The sequence below is a fragment of the Oncorhynchus mykiss genome, chromosome 19 (genome assembly GCF_057628025.1).
Source record: "Oncorhynchus mykiss isolate SJ-2025 chromosome 19, ASM5762802v1, whole genome shotgun sequence".
NCBI classification, from domain to species: domain Eukaryota; kingdom Metazoa; phylum Chordata; class Actinopteri; order Salmoniformes; family Salmonidae; genus Oncorhynchus; species Oncorhynchus mykiss.
In genome coordinates, this window is record NC_143040.1 from 50,787,752 (window position 1) to 50,808,458 (window position 20,707).

The window sequence follows — 20,707 nt, forward strand, 5'->3', positions numbered from 1 at the left end:
ACAAAGACGTTTATCCTTCACCTGAAAATGTGTCAAACTGTCTGGAATCCAATTTGCCCCACCTCGGACAGCGACCATGCCCAAGGCGCTGTTTGTCTGGACTTAAGAAACAGTTGGACACAACGAGGCTATTGACATTAATAACACAAGGGGGCACGCGAGAGCGAGCGAGAGACAGAGACGTTATGTATTTCCCACAGATCACACAGACCCACAAAGACTTTGAAAATAAATCCGACATTGATAAACTCCCATATCTGTTGGGGGAAATTACACAATGTGCAATCACAGAAGCAAGATTTGTGGCCCATTGCCATGAGAAAAGTCCATCCAGTAGACCTCAAACAACATTGTAAATACCACCTATGTTAATCTGTTTATTTATCTTCCCCCACTTGTCATACAACTAGTTGCACATTGCTAAAACAATGTACATAGCTGATGATATAATAGTTTAAATGTCTAGCTTTTTAAAACCTGTTTACTGCTACTGTTCATTTTCAAATTGTTTTTTGTTGTTGTATATATCAAACAAGGTTAATACACAGGTAAACATAGCTGTACAAATGTAGGCTGCAGTGTTGTAAAAATATAACAAGTTTCTCAAAACTTCTGGCATCTTTGATTAAGCTATGCTAAAGACATGGCGTGAAATCCGTCTTATCCACTCTTCTTAATTAACAATCTAATCAGCCTAGGCTATACTCAAGGATTCATGGTACTCAGTGTAGGCCACCTCATCTATTGACTTGGAAGTATTTGTCCACCAGATCAAGTGGTCCTAAACATTTCACAATTTTGGCAAAGAACTGTTGAACTGTTAAGAACCACTCCACCAGAGAGACCAAACTACAAGGAGGCGTCACTTCAGGTGGTCCAACCTGGCATAAAGAGCACTGTCTGCAACAGACAAAGATTTTTGTTCAGTTTACAGCCATCAATGTAGGCCTAAAATACACCACCAGTACTTCATATTTTTTAGAGCAGTTTGAAAATACATTTCTTACATTTTAGTCAGGGCCACTTACAAGAGCAATTAGACTTAAGTGTCTTGCCGTGACAGATTAACATAGGCTACTGTAGAAGGCCCTAAGCTAAATAGGCATATTTTTACAAAAGTTATCTTACCGTTAGTGGAGGTTTCATCTGAGCCATTCATGCCTATGCTGTGACTTCAGTGAGCAGCAGCTCTTTATATAGTGTTTTGGGGGTAGGTTCACACAATCTTTTCATTCAGCGAGGAATGAAGGCCATGCAGGTCTGACTGGCTGAGCTGGGTTCCACCTGCAACCTGTGCTGTACAACATACAGCCGCCCTGATGACGACGCCAAGTGTAGTCACTCACTCTCTGCACATTTCTGGAAATGTTCTGAGGTATCAACTCTGTACCAAACAAAGAATGATGGTCCTTGCTAAATATTTATCTGATGGGTATACACAGATGTAGCCTATTATAGTACATAGTCTAATGAACTAACACAGCTAGATTAAATACTGCATGGATGGCAACATAATATTGGCAAATACTAGGCAGCATACTTTTGGGTGTCTTGGGTTGATTAACTTTTTGAGGCGCAATATAACTGTAGTCTTTAATTATGATTATTTTTCCATATTCACAGATTATTCAAACATCTCACATTTTCATCACACACACACACTTCTCCCCTATTCTGTTCCAACAGGGGGAGGTTCTTACCAGTCTATGGCTCTGTGTGTAGTTTACATGAGTGTGGTGCAGCTCTAACCCCGTATTATTCACATTGATCTCCTTGGGACAATGCAGGGATTTCAGCTAGGTAATGAAAATGACCTCCAATAACAGAGGACAAACACTCCAATTGAACACTCCTTTTTTTCCAATTGAAAAAAGCCTCAGATGGGTAGTTATTGAAAGACTTCATCTGAGAATGCATTGTGTGAACGCCTGACGTTCCCCATGTTTATGTCAAAATACAGGTTTCAATGCTGTCTACAAAAGTATTTTATTGAAGTACATAAAATGAAAATACAGTAAAATGAAGTGCATGACATTCACCAGCTCTCCTGACGAACAGGGAACATCCTATTGTCCACAAACCTGTGTGCTTCAGATACAGCATAGATGTATACATTTAATCACAGTCAAGTATAAAGTTATGATATATTTTCTACTAGTTACACAATAGTACAAATATGCATGACATAAACCATGACATGGATTGACACATACTAATGAATGTTGACATTTTAATTGAATCAAATCGTTAATTGACCATGAACATAGCAAGTAGAGGAGCGTAGCACTGAGTAACAGTTATTGGATAACAGCTGAAGTGATGTCCAGCTATATGACATTGGTCTCTGTCCGGGCTGTTAGAGTAGGGAAACAAGGAAGCAGTTTGAGACAGGCAGAAGATGTAGTACACAACCCCAACTATAGAAGACAATGTGGGTTGGAATTTCACATTGATTGGAGTAACCTTTTGTCTCTGCAAGTTGCTTTAGATAAAAATGTAATTTAGCAGATGCTTTTATCAACTATAGAGGACCCTGGGTTTGGATGCTAGGAGCTGTGTGGAAGCAGAACAGAGGGATGGATTGTTCTCTTTAATAAACAGGAAACACCTCATACCTCTACTTTCAGGGAGGTGGGAGAAATGTATCATTCATGCAGTCTAAGTGAGACTATAAACATATAGGCAAACAGTTATTCACACAATGATTTCCATTTAGAATACATGTATAATAGTGTTTCATAAAGCACATCTAAAGGTACAGCATTCTACCAATCAAATGCCTCTTATAAAGAACAGCATTCTACCCTGTGCTTCCAATGAACTCTGATAATTCCTATTAGAGTGAATTGCTTCCACATACATCATATACTGTGGTACATACAAAACAAACAGATATAGTGCTGCCTGTTATAGGCACAGAGCATCCATATGACTTAACATCCAATGTTGTGCTACTTGTGCTTTTACAACTACAGTTTACCAACTGTATATGAGATTAACGCAAATATATCAATTGTGAATGGTTTGGATGAATCTAAATAAAAACTGGTAATCTGCAAGCTTGTGCAAATATCCAGTGTAAGAGAGTAAAAAGAAAGGTAAGAGTTGAGGGTCTTAGTCTTCAGGATTCTTTTGGACAGGCTGAGAACTCAATGTATTCTCCATTCTGAAACACACAAGGGGAAAACAGTTAAGAGCTGAATTTCAAGCAGTGCTGTTCAATACAAAAACAGCAGTGATATCATCAAATGAAGGCTTTTTTTGCAATCTCTGCTACTATTGAACAATGCATCTCAGAGTAAACATCTCACCAGGCGGTTATCATACCAGACAACACAGCTTAGAGGCCATCACAGGAACAAATCACAAAAGCCAGACAGACTACAACTGCAAAGGTTTGTGTCACTGTCTAATCAAAACCAGGCAGCCATTTTGAAAACACCTGTTCAAGCCAGGCTACGACGAGTGATACTCATGAAGGTCATACTTAGATGCAACACTTCACCATACGATGAGAGGAGACACAGGTACGACCACCAAGCATAGGAGAATCCATAGAGATAGCTGTGGCCATTCTAGACTTACCTCAGCATCATCTTTAAACAGAGGCTGGAAGTGAGCAAAACATGTAATTGGAGCACATGGTAAAGTTGAAACAACATCCCTATTCTGTAGCCTACATGGTTTTACTAGCCTAAATGTCAAATCCAATGTATAGGCTACCTCTTGGATGCTTCATGCCACACCATTCATTCACAATCATGGGATCATAGTAATGTTTTAGTAAATATATTGCTAATCTGATAAACATCTATAAAACCACAGTCAAATCTGTTAATACAGGGATGAGATGACTCATTCTCATGTTGAAAAGTAAAATGACCGAAGATGGATTACCTCATTACTTTCATCTGACTGATGAGGAAAAACAGTGGTGACTAGGAGGTTTTTAATAAACAGGAAATTGTAACAAGTTGAAGATAGAAAAAAAGTGGATAATACAGTGTGCTGAACTGGTTTAGGTTCGTCAGACAATATAAACTGACAAAGACCGGTACAGTAAAATATTATTCACTTCGTTTGATTTCAGTGAGCTCAGGTCGGAGAGCTAAGCTCTCTTAATTGAAGCAGAGATGAATGCTGTTGGAGGAGCACAGAGGAGAACAGTAACGCTAGATCATAGTCCATCTCTTACCTGGACGTGGGACTGGCTGACCTGGTGTAAGAAGTCAATCACAACTTCATTCCCCACAGCCTTAGCCTAAGAGAGAAAACCTAATGATCCATCTTACAAAACTAGTCTGGGTTACCCTTACCCTACACATCCTTTACTATCCATGTTACATAACTAGTCTGGGTTACCCTTACCCTACACATCCTTTACTATCCATGTTACATAACTAGTCTGGGTTACCCTTACCCTACACATCCTTTACTATCCATGTTACATAACTAGTCTGGGTTACCCTTAACCTACACATCCTTTACTATCCATGTTACATAACTAGTCTGGGTTACCCTTACCCTACACATCCTTTACTATCCATGTTACATAACTAGTCTGGGTTACCCTTACCCTACACATCCTTTACTATCCATGTTACATAACTAGTCTGGGTTACCCTTACCCTACACATCCTTTACTATCCATGTTACATAACTAGTCTGGGTTACCCTTACCCTACACATCCTTTACTATCCATGTTACATAACTAGTCTGGGTTACCCTTACCCTACACATCCTTTACTATCCATGTTACATAACTAGTCTGGGTTACCCTTACCCTACACATCCTTTACTATCCATGTTACATAACTAGTCTGGGTTACCCTTACCCTACACATCCTTTACTATCCATGTTACATAACTAGTCTGGGTTACCCTTACCCTACACATCCTTTACTATCCATGTTACATAACCAGTCTGGGTTACCCTTACCCTACACATCCTTTACGATCCATGTTTGTAAGTTGGAGAGAGGCTCCCAGTCCCAAACACTCACCACCTCCATCGGCGTCTGCCCGTCGTAGCCTGGCGTGTCCAGGTCTCCCCCGGCCAGGTGCCACATCTCCAGGCCCTTGATGTCAGCACTGGCTGCCAGACTGCGACACAGTACCAGATAATTCAATGGGAGGGTTGATATTCAAGAGGTTTCATGGTAAAGGGACTAAACAAGCAATCAGATATATACAGTAATAACATCAGGTTTTATAGTATAATCTTAGAATAAACACGCTACTTGATTCTGAATAGGACTGAGTGTGCTTGTTTGCTTCCAGAGACAAAGGCCTTGCTCCAGTAACAGACAAAATATTCACTTTAAAAAAAGAAAGATATCAGTTAAACGGAGCAATTCAGGGTTCTGTGGTGATGGTGATGTTTGGATGCTGCAGCGGTCTGAAGCTATGTGGTCAGGGAGCATTCCAAGTGTTTATGGCAAGACAACTAGGACAACTGGTCATACCTGCACAAACTATGCAGGATCAGTCTTGGGCAATACATGTGTGAAAAAGTGCTGTGTTTCTCTCACCTGCACAGCTCTGAGCCGGCATCCTCCAACTCATCCCTGGAGAAATGAGCTCCAGTCTTTCTCAGCAGCTTCACCACCTCTTTGTGTCTGAATGGACAGACAGACGGACAGACACGCATGCATTGATATGACCGACCCTTTTCAAATATAGATGCTATACACAGTGTACTAAAATCAAGGAAAAGATGAAAAGGTAGAAAGAAAATCAACATCACACAGTGTGAGTCAGAGTCAACTGAAACCATAAGGTGGAACAGTACTGATCCATTGTTTGTCTGATTTATTAGGACTGCAACGTGCATTAGTCATATTTCTAGTTTTCAAAGTATCTGCTGACAGTGACCTGTTATGGCACTGTGACTGGGTGCTAAACGAGCAGGGACAAGTTCCAGTTAACCACCCACACATGGAGTTTTAACAGAACGTCTCAGCAGCTTCAAGGATACACTACACAATAGGGGGGGGGGGGGGGGGCAAAAGGCAACGCTCCAAGTTGGCACACTCCTCAAACAGAGACATTTCTAAAGATGGCCAGAACCAGGGACACTTTGAGATAAGGTTTGGCCATAGACAGTGACAGACAATGTATTTCCAGTCCTTTTGTTAGAGACTAGTCACAGTTTCTATCATCCATGACACTGAAGACAGACAGGTAAGACTGGTTCAAGCAGCTCCACTCAGTTTCACTCCTTATATGGTCATAAGGAAGGTGGCTTTTGAAATGTGGTCTAAACTTAAAATGGCATAAAGCCTAAAAAACAAACAAATTCCAGAAATTGTTATTTATTGCAAGTACTGTAACTGTTACAAAATGGAACATATTGCATTATCATAGAGACTTAGTGATTTTGACAGTGTAAGAGAGCCTGAATGGGACAAGGCTATTTCCCCAAGCACACAGGTGCCTGAGGTTAATTATGCTGCCAGGTTGAAAATCCCACTCTGCAACCCTCTGTCCTTCAGTTCCAAGTAAACATGGGCATGCCTGTGCCTGCCCTGGCAACGGTTTACAGCCACTTTTCTTGGTGCTCTCACACACACACACACACACACACACACACTTGTACACACTTGTGTATTTCTCCTTGAGGCACCCACAACATGATATTTAAGACTGCAGCCTTGAATGTCTTACTGTCCCCAAGCGATGAGCACACGGCAATGTCAATGGATGATAATAAATACATGAAAATAACTATTTGGGGTGAAAATAAATACTGTCGCTATTGGCAGATTACAACTAGCAGCTAATTATTGTGGTGGCCTCAACTCCATCAGAACTCCTCTAGTTTCAACCCCCACCTGAAAGACCCAGTAGCAGTCCTCCCCTCCTGGACATTATAGTCATTTAGCAGGCCCAGACTCCCTGCCTCAGACACTGTAATGAGCTGCAGTCTAACGGCCTACTGTTTGTACACCATTCCCTCTAAAGACTGCCATGGAAATATATGGAGGTTGTTAATGGCCAATGGGGGATTTCAAATGCCCCACTTAATTCTGTGTGAATGATATCATTACTGTGTGATGCACCCCCCCCCCCCCCCCCCCGGGCAGATAGAAGCTGTCAGTTAGAATGGGCTACTGGGGGCTTGAATCATAAGGGATGGGTGAACATCAACTGTAGAGGCAAAGCTTTTAAGGACATATCATAATCCATTTCCACCAACACCCATCCCTCTATCCCTCAATGCACCTCAGCCACCCCCCCAAAATGTAAAGCTCTCATCTTGGCCCATATGTTAGCTCAACCCTACCTGAAGCGCACAGCATTGCGCAGGGGTGTGTCCCCATAGCGATCTTTGGCGTAGACAGTGGCACCCTGGCTCAGTAGATACTGCACCACATTGAGGTGGCCCTCACAGGAAGCGATGTGTAGAGGGGTACGTCCATCATAGTCCCCCAGACTTAAGTTACTGCCCTGATGACAAGAAACACATCTCATACTGTATAGTTAAATAAAGGTTAAATAATAAATCAATATTACGGTGCCATGATCATACTGTGTATTTTAAAACCATGTATTGAGGTATCAAACCCATGTAGTGAATGTTGTGCTACACATTGACATGTTGCACACCTTACTGTCACCGTTCAGACTCATCTCGAATTGATACTGGGTGGCTCGAGCCCTGAATGCTGATTGGCTGACAGCCGTGGTTTAACAGACCGTATACAACGTGTATGACAAAACATTTATTTTTACTGTTCTAATTAACTAGGTAACCAGTTTATAATAGCAATATGGCACCTAGGGGTTTTGTGATATACGGACGATATACCATGGCTAAGGGCTGTGTCCAGGCACTCCACATTGAGTCGTGCAGAAGAACAGCCCTTAGCCGTGGTATATTAGCCATATACCACACCCCCTCGGGCCTTATTGCATAAATATATCCCTTAAAAAATAAGCTAATTTCCCAAATAAGTATATTATATAACATTTAATTGCCTGGAAACACAAGGCAATCATTCTCATGTCAAACATCACTGCAAAGGAAGCCATATCAAAATCAATCTTTACATCTAACACAGTATGACTACTGAGTTTACTGTGCCATTTGATGAAACTCTGCAGGTATCTATGGTATGTACAGCACTGACCGGTTCAACCAACTGTAGCGTGGGACTGAGGGAGTAATACAAGCACACACATTTCTCTTTCACCCAGTACACTGATGATATTCTGGGTCAATTTGACACAATACACTAAATACATAAATATTTGATACTTATACCAAAGTCATAGATGAAATGACATTTTAAGCTCATTTTTAGCCAAACTTCAGATCACTGTCCTTCGGCCTCTGAACATCACAAGGAAAACATACTTATATCCTTGAGATAGTCATGGTTAGACCTTTACTACATTAAATATCATTTGTCTCTAGCACAAAGGTCAACTTCCAGGTCAAGTACAGAGTCATTTTGTTTTACAAATTAATTAACCCTACCTAGAGGACTAGATAAGAGGTCATTGTGAATACATGAAGTTAAATAGTATTTCAGTGTTAAATTCACTACTGGGTCAAATTGACCTTCAACATAAGGGGTCTCGTAAAATAAAATAAAATATGCTGGATTCTTTTCACCAAGCAGGCTAGGTGAACACAGTCTTCAGAGTGGAACAGGAATAGATAGAACTGGTATTTAACATTGGATTTTGAGAGTAATTTGGGCTACTAGGCATCTATCTGCATTCTGCATTGAGCCAGTGAATGTAGCAGAACCAGTCAGGTCATCATAACATATGTGACGTTCATGGTACAGTGCAAAGTCTGTGGTATCAGTATGGGAACGTGTCTATTAACACACAAACATATGGTTTGAACTTTGTCCTACAGTCCTGTAATCATGTCGTTAGAACAGGTGTTTTCTTTTCCCCCTCCTGAAAGTATGTGAGGTCAGTTGTTGCAGTGATTCTTTTTACTAACATACATGTTATATTTATGTAAATGTTCCTCACCATCTCCTTTATGGCATCCAAGGCCTCCAAGTCTCCTATCTTAGAAGCGGCACAAGCTAAGGTGGGTGTCAGAGCATCCCGGACAGCTTCTAACTCCTGGAAATATCAGCAGAGAAAACATCAGCTGTGTTGTCAATACAAAGACTGACAATCAGTGGAGGAATGCTGTATGTAAAGTGTTGTAAGTGACACCTATAAAAATTGGATTTAACACTTTGGAAAAAACCCTACCGCTGGGCATTGCAATGACTTTATTTTGTACTTCATTGGGAGCTCTGTCCTATCAGATAAGCAGGAGCCCGATGAAAACATGTTAGGTGGAAAGTAACCCTGCAGACTCAGTGGTGGTGACAGTCTGTGTGATGTGGCTGGCTGTGCGGTGGCCTCACCTCCTTACAGCTGATGCTCAGGGACTTGGCGATGACCTGGATGAAGCGACTGTCACTCAGAGTGAGCTTGGCCCCCTGCAGGTCAGCGATCATCTCTCCCCGCAGGTTCTGACTCAGCATCTGGACAGGTACAACAGAGACAACAAAGGACAGATAACACACAAACACAGTCAACACAGACAAGCATGATCAAGGATTACACGTGTCACTGACCTTTATCCGCATGTGAATCATCTCTGCCATCTATTGCCGTTACCTTCTTGTTAAAATGGGACTAAGACAGATGTCACTAAAGTTCAGCCTAATGTTGACATTCGCTTCAAAATATTTTCTATAAGGGGCCTACAAAGTGTAGTGAGCTAATGAGTGTGTTTTCACTGGGACTCCTACCTTTCTTTTGGCCTCTATGCTGAGGTCCGTCCTGGCCAGCACGTAGGACAGCTTGCACAGGGCAGCCTCAGGAGTCATGTCACAGCCTGCCACCAGTCCTGCGTCACTCAAGGCCTGAGGGGATCAGGAAGACATGTTGACACACATCCATCCACATCATGTGCACTCTCCCACTCCCACTGAACACAGGGTTCTGGTGTACCTTTCCAGTGGCGTACGATGTGGTGACAGAACCCCTCAGACACTGGGTGCAGTTGACAATGATCACGCCCCTCTCTGTGGCATTCCGGAACTCCTCAAGCAGGTCAGCACGGTTGTCAGGGGCGTTTCCACTACCATACGTCTCCAGGACGATGGCCTCCATGGGCGCCTGCAGGAAGGACTTCACCTGCACACACACAGACAGCGGGATGAGCGGCCATCTCAGTCTGGCTTGTGGACAAAGAAGGAGTGTATGAAGCTAGGATCGGGTTTAACAACATGCCCAGATCCCCCTCCAGCCCATCTGGTGCATATGCGCCCCAGGGTGATTCACTGGCTCCAGGATCGCTCTTTAAGAACACCAGCTCTGGTATCTGGAGAGGAGATGGATCAAACGGCCAGGCACGGGGAACCATTAACTTTAAGGTGTTCAGAGACAGCATAATTTCACTTGGCAACGGTCCTTAGACCTAACTTTTGGAGGGAGGGAATCATAGCAAGTTATCTACCATTGGATTTCGGATCAAGCAGCAAGCTAGCCAAATGTGTGTGCAACACAGAACCCCAAATAAACCCCATGCTGGCAGAGACCATGGAAGGCAGAGGAGACACTGATGCATAATAAAAGAAGCAGATAATAACATACATTTAAAAAAAGCATCATGGCCAGCGTCGGCAGAGGGACCAGATTGAGACAGTAAAGCCATCCTCCCCTCAATCTGTAGCGAGGGAGGCGTGTCTAAGTGTTTAAGTGTCTGTGCCAAGCCCCTCGTCTTTAACGGGTAATTGGACATGCCCCATAACCCAGTCTCATTTTTCACTGGACTAAACGCAGCTGGCAGCCCAAAGCAGCTCCCTGCTGTATGCAGACCACTTGGAACGCCCACACGATGCTGGCTCGTCAGAAAACACAGTAGGACCTGCATGAGAGGATTCACCACAACAGAGCTACAATGAAGAGTTCTGGATAAATATGGCCCCAAATGGCTGTTCTGATTTAGTCTTTCTACAATAGGGTATTACTTTCACTATTACTGTATATCAGAAGTAGGAATACAGTTCTGATTTAGTCTTTCTACAATAGGGTATTACTTTCACTATTACTGTATATCAGAAGTAGGAATACAGTTCTGATTTAGTCTTTCTACAATAGGGTATTACTTTCACTATTACTGTATATCAGAAGTAGGAAGGCCGTAATAATGTGGTTGAATGGGCAACAGAAACAGGGCAGAGCCACTATCCACCCCTTCTCACCCCCACCCTGGGAAGCCTCTTACGGTCATCGCAGTGATGCCTGGGAAGAGTCTCAGCAGACCCACGTTACGGTTCATCTGAGTGCTCACTCTGAACCGCGAGGTTGTGTTTGCTCTCCACACCGTGTCCCAGTTAACTGCAGGGGAGAGGGAAAGAGTTCAGGGAAAACATCAATCCATCGGCCACGTCAAAGATATTAACACAGGACAGACCCAGTATTACACCACTTGATTACTTTTAATATCCACTTCAGCATTGGCCAGAGGAGCCAGGTTAGGAGAATTGAAGGCATTGAAACTCCCAGAATCCACCTTGGTCACACGGTTGCCCCGGTACAGCTTGTTGTGGAAATACAGACAAACCTAGAGACGCAGATGAGAATGAATGAAACCTCCTAAGACATCATTATTAAGCAAATACACTGAACCAAAATATAAAACGCAACATGTAAAGTGTTGGTCCCATGTTTCATCAGTTGAAATAAAATATCCCAGAAATGATTCATATACACAAAAAGCTTATTTCTCTCAAATTTTGTGCACAAATTTGTTTACATCCCTGTTAGTGAGCATTTCTCCTTTGACAAGATATTCCATCCACCTGACATGTGTGGCATATCAGGAAGCTGATTATACAGCATGATCATTACACAGGTGCACCTTGTGCTGGGGACACAAGGCCACTAAAATGTGCAGTTTTGTCACAACACAATGCCACAGATGTCTCAAGTTGAGGGAGTGTGCAATTGGCATGCTGACTGCAGGAAAGTCCTACACAGCTGTTCCCAGATAATTAAATGTTCATTTCTCTACCATAAGGCGCCTTCAATGTCATTTTAGCAGTACGTTCAACCGGCTTCACAACCTCTGATCACGTGTATGGCGTTGTGTGGGCGAGCGGTTTGCTGATGTCAACGTTGTGAACAGAGTGCCCCATTGTGGAGGTGGAGTTATGGTATGGGCAGCTATGGACAACGAATACAATATCATTTTATCAAAGTCCATTTCTACGCAGAGACACCTTGACAAGAACCTGAGGCCCACTGTCCTGCCATTCAGCTTCTCCTCCCCTCTAACCCTGGTCTGGGAGTGCCGCAGGCACTTCATGTTTTTGATTTGACCTGCGGCACTCTAGGAACAGGGTTGTCTACACGGAGTGTATAAAACAAGGTGTCGAAAGTGTTCCACAGGGATGCTGGTCCATGTTGACTCCAATGCTTCCCACGTTGTGTCAAGTTGGCTAGATGTCCTTCAGGTAGCGCACCATTCTTGATACACACATGGGAAACTGTTGAGCGTTAAAAAAATAAAAACAATCCAGAAGCATTGCAGTTCTTGACACAAAGTGGTGAGCCTGGCTACTACTACCATCAAAGGCACTTAAATGTTTTGTCTTCCCCATTCACCCTGTGAATGGCACACATATACAATCTGTCTCAATTGTCTCCAGGCATAAAATCCTTCTGTAACCTGTCTCCTCCCCTTCATCTACAATGATTGACATCAATAAGGGATCATAACTGTCACATGGATTCACCTGGTGAGTTTGTCATGGAAAAAGCGTCTTCTTAGTGTTTTGTACACTTTGTATGCTCCCTTCAACAGTCACAGCCATTTTGTGCTATTGATGTAACAGAGCATATGACAAACCAATTGATAAAACACAATTACAATCACATTTTCCTCATATCTTCATTTAAAATGTATCATATCATTCTTTATCGATAGTAGCACATTGTCTAGATACAGCATTATATAAAAGGCCCCGGGGAGTGTGTACATTTGGTTATTCTCTTGAAGATAAACACGCTTTGACAACTCTGAAGTCTCATCTGGCAGTTTCAGGTCCTGTATTGTGACACTCACACCTTCATGCTTTACTGAACAGTCTTGTTAGACAAGTGGTTTAAGGCTTTTGGTGCCTATTGTCTGCCAACAAAGTTCATCCTCACACCTTTATCAATCAGGGAGGACATAGCCAGTTATAACACATTAATACCATAGCAGGCTAAAAATCTAGACACATGTCAACTGTATGGACAATAGTATGAACACACATTCAATTTAGAGAGAAGTGATATAGTTCTCATCTAAAAATGTGCAACTGGGAATAGGGTGATATTTGGCCAAGATGATTCAACTACATTGCATTCAAAAACAAGTGCAGGTGACATGCAGTCAGGTGTGTGTGAGTGCTGCTCCAAGAAGTGTCCCTCCCTCCTCTACTCACCTCAGGAATGACAAACTGACCAGCGATCAGCAGCGCCCCCAACAGGTTGTCTCTTCCATCGTTCCTCATCTCATAGATCGGCACCTGAAAGAGGTCATAAAACAACATTTCACCCTTCTGTTATCTTATCTTTATGAAGCAGTTTAGCTGTATGGATGGCAGGTGTACCTGGGAGCCGGTGAGGATGACAGGCTTCCCCAGATGCTCACACATGAAGGACAGAGCGGATGCTGTGTAGGCCATGGTGTCCGTGCCGTGGAGAATGACAAAACCGTCATACTTCTCATAGTGTTTCTGGAACCAAGAGACAAAAGAGAACAGGATCAGACTTGAACCCAAGGTTCCAAGGTCAACATGTGTAGCCTACATCTTGCCACAGGCTACTTGAAATAAGTACTGTATTTAATACAAAAGCTGTACAGTACATTTACATAAAAGGAAAGGGACAACTGACTATTACTTCAGTGGATGACTTGAGATTCTTGTTTTATTGCATTATAATACTTCTGCTTATGTAAATGGTAAAAGTCAGGATTATGGTTAATGTTAGTGTGAAGTGCAAGATAAATAAAATGACCACACCAAGTACCTCAATGTCCTTCCCAATTGTAGCCCAGTCATCTGTGGTCATATTGCAAGAGTCCAGCAAGGGGCTGTACTCTAAAACAGTGTACACTATCCTCTTATTTTGTTTACACAGCCTGGGAAAAGACAAGTTGAGTCATAATCATCCTATAATAACCAAATCTACAGAAAACACCCAAAGAAGCTCTGTGCATCAACAGAGCAGACAGTTTACATAGACACACAAACAATCCAGGTTAAGCAAATGTGGCTATTACATAAAATAAGGAAATCCCTTTAGGGGTGTAGAGACACCCCTCTTTTTTGACTTGGTTATTCTGTTTACTTTACAAACTCATTAAGACATGGAGCCGGTTCTGTTTACATGAGGAAAAGGCAGAAGATAAAGGAAAAGAGTGAAACAAGCCTAGCCTACGTCATGAAGCGAGACAGTCTATTTGGTTGGGCCTTCTGTTTCAGCAGCAGGGTGCACAAACCAGTTCCTAAGCGCTGGGTGTGAATTATGGACATGATGAGGGAGGGGGCGACTCCCTGGGAAGTCTACGATGCTGTATGAGGAGTTACTAATTTGCCTGTGTTCTGAGGGGTAAGGGGTGCCTTTTGGGAGTATGGAGGGGGGTTGAAAAGGGGTGTGTTCGAGAGCGAGACCCCATGTTCTAATTAGACAGGGGCAGCTCATCCTGGCCTCCCATGCATATTAATATGTCCTCTAGATAGAGGTAACGTTGGCGTCCCGTATTCTCCTGCTTGCGCTTTATTAAGAGATTGTGCCTGGGTAAGCAGCTGTGCAAAGATCTTTCCCCTTAATCTCCCTTTTTAAGACACTGGAGGGCAGAGGGTGCAAACCATTGAACCCCCCTTATTGGGGGTTCAATAGAACAGCGGGGCAAATAGCAAGCTTACCCTCAGCACCTAACCAAAGGCCTAAAGACACTACCCTAATTATCCCTGGCTCCAGACACAATCCTCAAACATATGTTGTTCATAATCTTAGTGATTGTGTCGCTGGAAACAATATTAAAATCACAAATTACTCATTTATCTCCTGGTATAGCCGACGGTGTGGCAGGGAAATGGGTATTAGCATATAGAGGGTTGGGTAGGATGCTGCCCTGTGGCCTGGCCTGCTGATGAGGAACAGAGTGGTGAGAGGGGCAAATGGGAGGTTGGGGTAAAGGCTTCACCCAAAGAATCTCACTGCTGCTTTTCACTCAGCTATTCAACAAATCAACTTCCTACTCCACACAATGTAAAACATTTAAGCAATGTTAGGATATATTGACATTAGCTTTGTCAATGTTATTTCAAGTCCACTGCACATGCTCACTGCAAAGCATAATATAAAAAATAAATAACTCAGGCATTAGGGACATTTAATAGCAATGTTTGGTGACAGCTAGTATGTGTTAATCAACATTAACTTGAAGCCACAAAAAGGAACATAATGATGGTAATAATGAAAAATAACCTTACAGAAGCAAGGAGGAAAGAGGATGATTGAATCAACTACTGAAATTACACTGAAAACAGAATGAGACTGATACATTTGTCTGTGGGACGGAATCTGAATCCATACATCCTATGAATCTCCTGTGAGACTGTTGAAGCGATGAAGAGTAGAAGGCTATGGAGGTGACATGGCAGTCCCCCAAACAAATATTACCATGATCCAAGCAGGCACAGTGCCACAATCCCCCCTTCACGCAAACAGCTTTAAAAATAGCACACTTGTGTAATTCTCTTATCTGTCCCCTATAACCCAGCCCCACCCTGCCCCCTCCAGTCTCTATATCTGTGGTCCTGAGCTGCTCTGAGTGGGTTTTAGGTGGCGGACTGAGCCATGTGCTGGTTGTCTGTGCAGAGATTAGCGTGCAGGCAGGCAGAGGTGCCCCCACTGCCACCGGCATCACAGGCCCAGAAAGGAGAGGAGGTTGCTGGGAGGGATTTGACCCAGGGTGCCTTGGCCTGGGCTCAGGCAACCTCCATTTGGAGTGGCGATAGCCGGCACCCGTCGGATCCGACCTGCCAGGACCATATTCAGCAGAGGGCCCTCTCGCTGGTCCTGAACACACGCACTGAGAACCAGACTACAGGAATCAAACACGCTCAACACAGATTAGCCTCGCTCTCTGCCAGTGTGGCACCAGCAACCCCTCGCAGGCCTATTCTCTCTCTCTGGCAGCAGCAAAACTCCTGGGGTTGCTACTGTAACATTACATAAGTGTTATGAGAACTTGACTGTTCTGCACTGGTTTTAGCTAGACATGAACCAATGGGAGTAGCTCCCTCCAGCGGGAGTGAGGCGAGGTATCTGAAGAGAGGAAATAAGGGTAGAATGTCAGGCAGGTGTGAACACCGCTACTGAAATGCTGCAGCACAACTCCCTGCAGGTGTGTGCTCCAACGATCACTCCCTGACAGGTCCACACAGACAACAGCAGCAAACTGTTCCTGCCAGGCACCCTTTGACACCAGGCGGAACGGATACAGAGGATTCAAACCACACAGCGTAGCGCAGGCACACAGTATGCTACCAGTATTTCAGGACCTTTTTGATAGTTCATCAGCGAGGTCTGTCGGCATCCTGTCAAAACAACAGACAGTTTTAGAGTGAAATGTTCCCAGGCATGCAGGGAATAGAAACGTGTGTATGATATCCCCCAACAAGCATTGTATATCCTGTAGGCCTACTGCCATGGAGGCATCATAGTGAACAAATTTTGGGGGAGGTTGTCAACCTTTATCCTGCCTTGTAGGTTGAAAAAGCCCTGAAATAAAAGCTGTCAACGGTTATAAAACAGGAAGCAGAGCTTCAGTCTTGTGGGATGCAACGCTACCGTGGGCCCACGGGTTGGTAGGTATCACGCTTTGTGGGTCACGCTAATGGTACGGTTTCGCTATCTTTATATTTAAGAAAATAATTTAAAACACATCACCCTTAAAACAATTAACTCTTTATTTTGCCTGTAGACAAATCAAACTTTCCATCCAGTAAAATGGCAGCATGACTGACTAGGCCTGGTTTCTGTCTCTGCTGTATGAAATCAAGGGGAGAATAACATTTAATTAAAAGTGCTTGTTAGCTTTGACAACCTGTAGCTCTTCATCTCCCAATCCAGTACATAGTGAACCGTCACAGTGAGGTAGCTTTGAGTTGCTCTGGAAGACCAGCTATCAGCAGAGAGCTAGATTGGGTGTCTGTGTCAATTCCTTTTCAATTTCTCTCCGTGATGTTTCATAGAGTTTGGGAATTCGTTTGCTGCTTGAAATGTCTGTGTCAATAATGCGCTAATCATTTTTTATCAGGTGACGAAATCCCGAGTCAGTAACCACCGAATAGGGCTGCAAATCTTCAGATATGAATACTCCCACTGCTCTCGCTATTTCTTTGTTTTTCTGAATTTGTCGCAAATTGTTGTTGGAAGGCAGCAGCGAGAGATTGTTCTGTTTTGGCTAACGAGTGGACTCTCCTTGCTCCAACTCCACCTGCAAGGGATACGGCCGGGTGATGGCGACGTAAATGACACGTTAGAAGCGTTTCCACTCGAGTAGCCGAAAGTGGCCAAGCAACACTTGCAGACTGTACTTTGTTTGTTTATGGTCTTCTTACCCTCATCATCGTATTGACCGCTGAATCCAAAAAGACGACAGAGCCTCTTTAAAATGTGCTTCTCTCTGTCACGCTAGCGCTCGCCATTGCCACGTTGGAGATGAGATAATATTTGTTTTTAGTTTCCCCCCTCTTCATGGGGACCCTTTAGAGAGATTTCCTACTGGGAAGTCATTGCAAATCGTCCATTAGTTGTTTAACAGGGAGGGTGTTGCGGTCACTACATTTTGAGACATTGGTGTGGAGTAAAGTTTGTCAGCCCTCAGAAGCCCCCTAATGGCCACAAACTGCACGTCTGGTTCCCTGGATGTGAATGTACAACGTGCGTGTAGTCTGCAGCGCAATAAAAACATTTTGGAAATGATAGGATGACAGGCATACCGTAATTCTGCTGTTCACATGTGCACATTGAACCGTACAGGGCGTACCGAACGGTTCGATAACACTGTGTACCGTTGCATCCCTACAATAGACACTCATCTCCTGTGTAATGAAATGGTAAGGGTGTGAAAATGTATGTATCGGTAGAACAGGTAGGTTGAGGTCCCGTTCACATATTTTTATAAGACCAGTTATAGACTAACTACTCTTACTCTACTCTAATTTTATCATCATCTGTATCAAACTCCAAGCTCTCCATCTGAAGTTTGTCAGTCAAATAGCACCTTTTCACAGTTTGAATGATTGTACGAAGACTGTGCAATAAAGTAAACCATGTCAACATTTAACTCTAGCCTATATATTAATAACAGCAAAGACAAAGTAAAAACCCCCAGAGAAAACAGAAATATAAGGCTGCAGAGGAGCCCAGGAGAGGTGGGGTGAGGGGGAGGTGGAGTGTATGGGTGACTTACGGCAGGACAAGGGTGTTCTCCTGTGGGTCACTCGTGCTGTAGTAGTCGTACATACGGGTCTGCAGGGCATACTGCTCATCATGGAGGATGGGAAGCTTTCGCAGGGCCTTCACAAACGCATTAGGCTCTGGGGACAGCACTGTGGAAGAGCGGGACAGAGAGAGAAGGTGTTGCCATTAGTGTACAGAGCAACATAACTAATCAGTCAGAGTTTAGGAAAGGTGAGCCCAATAATAGCCTACATAGATCTGAGTGTGGTGTTACTTTTGAAAAGAGGGTGGCAGTACACAACATTTTGGAGCGTTCAGATAGGAATATGCTATGTAGAAAACATACTCTCTGACATGTAGAATAAGGTTTCACGTCAGCTCTATTCGTGGCATTTCTATCTGCAACGTTCAATAACGTTTGGCTACGAAAGCGTTTGGCTATCAAATGTAGCCCAGGTTTACTATTCCCAGTAAATCATGCCTTGTAATATACTCAACCCTAGTGGCAAATGTGAGAATCACATCAATATGAAAAGCAGGCTGTTTGGAATATAGTTCTAATCATTCATGTATTGGGAAATGTCTTATATAACTCATCATAGGTCAATAGCCTACCAGAATATGCTAATCTAATAAAACAACAACAGAGCCTGGGTCTTCAAAGATGAAGTCAGTTACCACTGAGTGCCTATTTCCAGAAATTAGTCCCCAAGTAGCCAGAGTAGGAGAAGGCTGCAGGCTAAGTGTCACACTGGAACATGACTGCTAATGCGTTTCAATGGGAGAGATGAGGCAGGGCAGCTGAGAGGAGTGAAACCTGAGTCCAAGCCACTGGAAAAAACTGCGGACTAAAATTAGGACCTGTGAAAAGTGGACCACCAGCCAGCCACTGGTTACAGTATATGGAAAGATTGCATAAAGACAATTCTCGGGGCCATTCCAAACAGAATCTTTGGAATGGTGTAAAAACAGTGTACCTAGAAACTATGGCCATGTTATTTATGGTCTAGTGTTTACTCCAAGTACCATCCACAGTAGTGGATGCTGAATGAAATGAGAAGGGCTGGTTAGCCTAAAGATATTATTCAGCAGACATCTGATCCAAAATGCTTGACAGTTAACAGTTCCTTGGCCCACTAAAGAATATTAATTCTTTCCACATTTCCCTTTCCAGGAAATTAATTATACAGGAAAGAGTAGCCTTTGGTTTTCCTCAAGGTTCCGTTTTAGGATCTCTCTCTCTCTCTCTCTCTCCTCCTTTTACTGCTATCTGTACATTTTAATTAAACATGGTGAAGCCTCAAAATTGCCTACCCTGGAAGCATGTGTTTCAGACATAAGGAAGAGGATGGCAGCAAATGTTTTACTTTTAAACTCAGACCAAACAGAGATGCTAGTTCTAGGTCCCATGAAAGAAAGAGATCTGCTGTTTGATCTGACAATTAATCTCGATGGTTGTACAGTCGTCTCTAGTAAAATCGTATAAGACCTCAGTGTTACTCTGGACCCTGATCTCTTTTGACAAACATATCAAGAACATTTCAAGGGCAGCGTTTTTCCATCTTCGTAACATGGAAAAAATCTGAAACCTTTTATCCTTTTATGCAGAAAAGCTATTCCCTGCTTTTGTCACTTCTAGATTAGACTACTGCAATTCTCTACTCTCAGCCAACCTGGATAAAGCACTAAATAAACTTTAGCTAGTGCTAAATATGGCTGCTAGAATCTTGACTAGAACCCCCAAAAATGTATCATATTAATCCAATGCTAGCCTCTCTACACCTTCTTCCTGTTAATGCTAGGGCTGATTTCAAGATGTTACTGCTAAACTACAAAGCACTACATGGACGTTCTCATACTCATCTCTCCGATTTGGCCCTGCCATACATACCTACACATATGCTACGGTCACAAGACACAGTCCTCCTTACTGTCCCTAGACTTTCTAAGCAAACATCTGGAGGCAGGGCTTTCACCTATAGAGCTACATTTTAATGGAATGGTCTGTCTCTCCATGTGAGACGCAGACTTGGTCTGGAACTTAAGACTTTACTGGAGACTTATCTCTTCAGTAGGTCCAATGATTGAGTGTAGGTGAACAGCAAGGTGAACGGCAAAGCACTGGAGTGATGAACCGCCCTTGCCATCTCCCCACGGGGACTCTCTGCCACTATTACGGGGGCTGAGAGTTTCTCTCTCCAAAGACTG

General features: G+C 43.1%; 1 protein-coding gene across 14 annotated transcripts in view; it reads right to left on the reverse strand.

Moving 5' to 3' along the window:
• Window positions 1-1,967: 1,967 nt before the first annotated feature.
• Window positions 1,968-20,707, reverse strand: part of LOC110497882 (60 kDa lysophospholipase) — a 137,430-nt gene continuing 118,690 nt past the window's right edge. The window contains exons 3-20 of one of the 14 annotated variants that reach the window (XM_036954837.2): window positions 18,510-18,648; window positions 16,594-16,629; window positions 14,051-14,162; window positions 13,630-13,755; window positions 13,462-13,545; window positions 11,468-11,594; window positions 11,256-11,368; window positions 9,977-10,162; window positions 9,775-9,888; window positions 9,385-9,504; window positions 8,996-9,091; window positions 7,287-7,450; window positions 5,533-5,619; window positions 5,005-5,104; window positions 4,196-4,261; window positions 3,898-3,915; window positions 3,586-3,609; window positions 1,968-3,166 (exon numbers count right to left, since the gene is read on the reverse strand). In XM_036954837.2, the coding sequence (XP_036810732.1) occupies window positions 3,122-3,166; window positions 3,586-3,609; window positions 3,898-3,915; window positions 4,196-4,261; window positions 5,005-5,104; window positions 5,533-5,619; window positions 7,287-7,450; window positions 8,996-9,091; window positions 9,385-9,504; window positions 9,775-9,888; window positions 9,977-10,162; window positions 11,256-11,368; window positions 11,468-11,594; window positions 13,462-13,545; window positions 13,630-13,755; window positions 14,051-14,162; window positions 16,594-16,629; window positions 18,510-18,648 (1,757 nt within the window). In that variant the 3' untranslated portion in view covers window positions 1,968-3,121. Of the gene's footprint in view, window positions 3,167-3,585; window positions 3,610-3,897; window positions 3,916-4,195; window positions 4,262-5,004; window positions 5,105-5,532; window positions 5,620-7,286; window positions 7,451-8,995; window positions 9,092-9,384; window positions 9,505-9,774; window positions 9,889-9,976; window positions 10,163-11,255; window positions 11,369-11,467; window positions 11,595-13,461; window positions 13,546-13,629; window positions 13,756-14,050; window positions 14,163-16,593; window positions 16,630-17,138; window positions 17,953-18,509; window positions 18,649-20,707 lie in introns of those variants that run through there. The other 13 variants (XM_036954839.2, XM_036954838.2, XM_090211300.1 and 10 more) reach the window with 13 other exon arrangements.